We start from the raw sequence: 4,677 nt of genomic DNA, 5'->3' as shown, positions 1-4,677 counted from the left end.
AATTTTCGTTGATTCTTATTTCCCGTAGGCTGTATCAACAGTTTTTAGTTGATGGTTACACAATGATTGAAAGTGAAAGACTTTTTTTTGGTGCATCATCAACAAAAACATCTTCGATGTGAAAGTTATGAGAACCTACGCAATTTACATATCCAAGGAAATACTGATGTTTCTAGCATTGGAACCCGTGTAATATTACCTTCATCTTTCACCGTGGAGCTAGATATATGATGCAAAATTATCTAGATGCAATGGCTCTATGTAAGTGGTTTGGGTATCCAGACTTTTTCATAACCATCACATGTAATCCAAAATGGCCAGAAGTTAAACGTTTTCTTAAAGATACCAACATTAACCCCGAAGACAGGCCTGATATCTTGTCTAGAATATTTAAAATGAAGCTTGATTCAATTATTAAGGACCTAAAAGGAAAAAAACTACTTGGAAGGGTTTCAGCAGGTATTTTCATTTAATTTATTATGTAATATTTAAACAATAAATACTACAATTTTAGATATTGTTAATTTTCTTGTATGGTAACCATATAACCGTTTACAATATGTACAAAACTAATGTTATATTCGTTTTAATGCTTTTGTAGTTGTCTATAATGTGGAGTTTCAAAAACGTGGTTTGCCTCATGTACACATATGTTTATTTTTGCATCATGATCACAAACTGCCTGCTGTTGACGATGTTGACCAGTTTATATGTGTGGAGATTCCAGATGAAAAAGAAGATCCAACATTGTATTCACTCGTAAAGGAGTTCATGATACATGGGCCATGTGGGGCTGCTAATTTAAAGTGTTCATGTATGATTGATAAAAGATGTTCAAAGAACTTCCCAAAGAAGTTTTGTAATGCTACTTCACTTGATTCAGATGGATTCCCTATATACAGAAGAAGGGACTGCGGTTCGTATGTTGAAAGGTCAAATATACATTTAGATAATCGTAGTGTGGTGCCATATAACAAAGAGCTTTTAAAAAGATATCAGGCACATATAAATGTTGAGTGGTGCAACCAAGCAGGGTCCATTAAGTATTTGTTTAAGTATATTAACAAAGGTCCTGACAGAGCTACTGTTTCAGTGGTACAAAATAATGAAGAAACATATCAACTTACGGAAAAAGATGAAATAAAAGAATATTATGACTACCGATATATATCTGCGTGTGAAGATCATGGAGGATTTTTGCTTTTGATATTCATTATAGGTATCCTTCTGTGATGCGCCTTCCATTTCATCTTCCTGGACAACAACAAGTTGTTTATGAACCCGACGAGGGCATAGAGGATGTGCTGGAGAAAGCGTCTGTAAATTCTTCCATGTTCACATCATGGATGGCTTGTAATCAACATTACGATCTTGCACGACAACTTACATATGTCGAATTTCCAAGTTTGTTTGGGTACTTAAAGACCGAAAATGGGAACCAAGAAAAAAGGTTTCTCAGTTGGTAGAATTCATCATGTGTCTCCTTCTCTTGGTGAAGCATATTTTTTAAGAGTTCTTCTTAACAAAGTAAAAGGACCAAGATCTTTCGATGAAATTAAAACGGTTAATGGTGTAATTCATTCTAATTTTAGAGATGCATGTTATGCACTTGGTCTTTTAGATGATGACAGCGAATATATCGAGGCAATTCAAGAAGCGAGTCAATCCGGATCTGGTTTTTTTCTTCGTAATTTATTTGCTTCAATGCTAATGTCAAATAGTATTTCGAGGCCAGAATTTGTTTGGGAAAAGACATGGGAGTATTTGTCAGACGACATCCTTTACCAACAACGAAGATCATTAAATATCCCAGGTTATTTTTTTTACCTTATAATCAATTTTTAACTTAAACCTTTTTTTATGTTTATATGTGTTTTAATATTATCCGAAACAAGTCTTTATTATTTTATTTTTCATTCTATACAGATTTATCACTAACTGAAGAGCAACTTAAAAACTTGACTTTATATGAGATTGAGAAATTTTTACTACGCAACAATTATAGCTTAACAAGATTTTCGACTATGCCTTATCCCGATAATGAGTCGTTATCATTGTCTAACAACCATCTGATTAGTCAGGAGCTTTCGTATGACATACCAAATTTACAAAATGAGGTTCGATGTCTTTTGAGTCAGTTAACAGCTCAACAACGACTCATCTATGATGATATCATCAAAGCAGTTGAAGGTGATAATGGTGGTGTATTCTTTGTTTACGGTTATGGCGGAACTGGTAAAACCTTTTTGTGGAAGACACTTTCTGCTTCAATAAGATCCAAAGGAGAAATAGTTTTGAATGTTGCATCAAGCGGCAATGCATCTTTATTATTGCCAGGAGGAAGAACAGCACATTCAAGGTTTGGAATTCCTATAAATCTTACTGAGGTTTCAACTTGTGGCATTAAAAAAAAACACCGATGCTGCCCATTTATTAAAGAAAACAAAGTTAATTATACGGGACGAGGCACCTATGACTCATAAACATGCGTTTGAAGCTTTGGACAGAACCCTGAGAGACATGTTGGGTCAAAATGGTAACATGAATTTTGAAAGGCCATTTGGTGGAAAATTTGTCGTTTTTGGTGGTGATTTTAGACAAACTCTTCCTGTTGTTCAAGGCGGCACGAGGCAAGAAATTGTTAATGCATCTTTGTGTTCATCCTACCTTTGGGGTACTTGCAAACTACTTAAACTAACAAAAAACATGAGGTTAACCGTTGGAAGTGACAAATCTAAAATACAAGAAACAAAAGAGTTTGCAAATTGGCTTTTGGATCTCGGAGAGGGAAAACTTGGTGGTCAAAATGATGGTGACGCGACTTTTTATGTTCCCGACGATCTTCTTATTAAGGATACCATTGATCCTATGTCACAATTAATTGACTTTGTATATCCTTCTATCCTCAAAAACTTTGAAAATCCAGATTTCTTTAGTGAAAGAGCCTTACTTGCACCAACAAATGAGGTCGTTGATGAGGTTAATGATCGATTGTTGTCCATGTTTCCAGGAGAAGAGAAAGAATATCTTCGCTCTGATAGTATCTGTCCAGATGAAAATGTTCGTGACACGCTACAAGAAAATATGTACACTCCTGATGTTTTAAATGGATTAAAAGTTTCTGGAATGCCAAATCATAAGTTAGTACTAAAAGTTGGAGTACCAATCATGCTACTTAGAAATGTTGACCCAAAAAATGGTCTTTGTAATGGAACAAGACTACAGGTAAAGAGACTTTATAATCGTGTTATTGAAGTTGTTGTCATATCTGGAACCAATATTGGTGATCGCACTTATATTTCAAGAATAAATCTTATACCAACAGATAAAAAAATTCCGATTAAATTTCAACGAAGGCAGTTTCCCGTTGCTGTTTGTTTTGCAATGACAGTCAACAAAAGCCAAGGTCAATCTCTTTCTAGGGTTGGTTTATTTATGAGACAACTAGTTTTCGCCCATGGTCAGTTATATGTTGCGTTGTCTAGAGTTAAATCAAGAGAAGGACTTAAAGTACTAATTTTTTATGAAGACGGTCAAGTTTCAAATAAGACTATGAACGTTGTATATAAAGAGATTTTTAGAGATCTATGATAGCTTTATCATGTAATTCTTTTTGTCTTCTTTAATTGTAATTTATTAAATGTTATAAGTGTATCTTTATATTCATTGACTTTTTTACAATATAATTTATCCAACCCGTGTATCACACGGGTACATAACCTAGTTTTATATATGTCAAAATGTTTTTCATAATCAATTGTAACAAATCTTCAAAACGTAAAGAAGATTGAATAAAAAATATAATCCGTAATTTCACAATTAATTTAATCAAATTAAGTTATGTGTAAATTTCATTGGAACCTGTTAATGAGATTCTAATAACTATAAAGCATTACATTCAATTCAATTTGTTAATAATTATATTAATTCTTATACATTTGTATTAATAACTCGTATGAAAAAAAATAAATTTTAGGGTTTTAGAAATCGGGATATTACAGCCATGGACCCATCAAGTAGAGAACTTACCCGACAACAGTGACACAAAATTACCAAGCATCTTAAGTACGCTTTTGTGGGTGACAATGATACTCTACCTGTCATAATTGCATCAAATATGACTAAGGACCAAGAGAGTAAGTTGATGGAAGTTTTGGTCACTCACAAGGCGACAATTGGTTGGACAATTTATGATTTGAAAGCTATTAGTGCCTCAATCATCATGCATAAAATCATCACGGACCCAAATGTTACACAATCTCATGATGCGCAAAGAAGGTTGAATCCCAACATGAAAGAAGTTGTCAAGAAGGAAGTATTGAAGTGGTTGGACGCGGGTATCATTTACCTGATTTCGGATAGCACATGGGTAAGTCCAACATAAACCATGCCCAAAAAGGCAGTAATTCAAGTCGTTAAAAACAACTCAGGTGAGGAGCTAGCCACCCGGCGTTTAACTGGGTGGAGAATTTTTATTGATTATAGAAAACTTAATGCAGCTACTTCAAAGGACCATTTCCCTTTACCATTCATTGATCAAATTATGGAGAAGTTATCAAATCAGAAATTTTGCTGTTTTCTTGATGGTTATTCATGTTATAATCAGATAACTATTCATCCCGAAGATCAACAAAAGACCACATTTACGTGTCCTTATGGTACTTTCGCATTTAGGCG

General features: G+C 34.1%; 1 protein-coding gene across 1 annotated transcript; it reads left to right on the top strand.

The window, feature by feature from the left end:
• Positions 1-251: 251 nt before the first annotated feature.
• LOC143546038 (uncharacterized) lies at positions 252-3,591 on the top strand. Its single transcript, XM_077037792.1, has 6 exons — positions 252-459; positions 602-1,175; positions 1,220-1,450; positions 1,593-1,813; positions 1,927-2,359; positions 2,508-3,591. Exons 1-6 carry the CDS (start codon positions 252-254, stop codon positions 3,589-3,591), a joined length of 2,751 nt encoding a protein of 916 aa, XP_076893907.1.
• Positions 3,592-4,677: the final 1,086 nt, after the last annotated feature.

Source organism: Bidens hawaiensis, unplaced genomic scaffold, assembly GCF_021521415.1.
Source record: "Bidens hawaiensis isolate Kalapana, Puna unplaced genomic scaffold, B.hawaiensis_p1.1 tig00000904_1, whole genome shotgun sequence".
NCBI lineage: Eukaryota > Viridiplantae > Streptophyta > Magnoliopsida > Asterales > Asteraceae > Bidens > Bidens hawaiensis.
Note: the sequence above shows the minus strand (reverse complement) of the source record. Positions and strands in the feature narration are given on the sequence as shown.

Bases quoted from the DNA above. Each gene is read 5' to 3' on its own strand.
- LOC143546038 (XM_077037792.1), top strand. From the start codon at position 252: ATGGCTCTATGTAAGTGGTTTGGGTATCCAGACTTTTTCATAACCATC. The intron at 460-601 runs GTATTTTCATTT...ATGCTTTTGTAG, and splicing joins ACTTGGAAGGGTTTCAGCAG to TTGTCTATAATGTGGAGTTT. The intron at 2,360-2,507 runs GTTTGGAATTCC...AGCTTTGGACAG, and splicing joins GGAAGAACAGCACATTCAAG to AACCCTGAGAGACATGTTGG.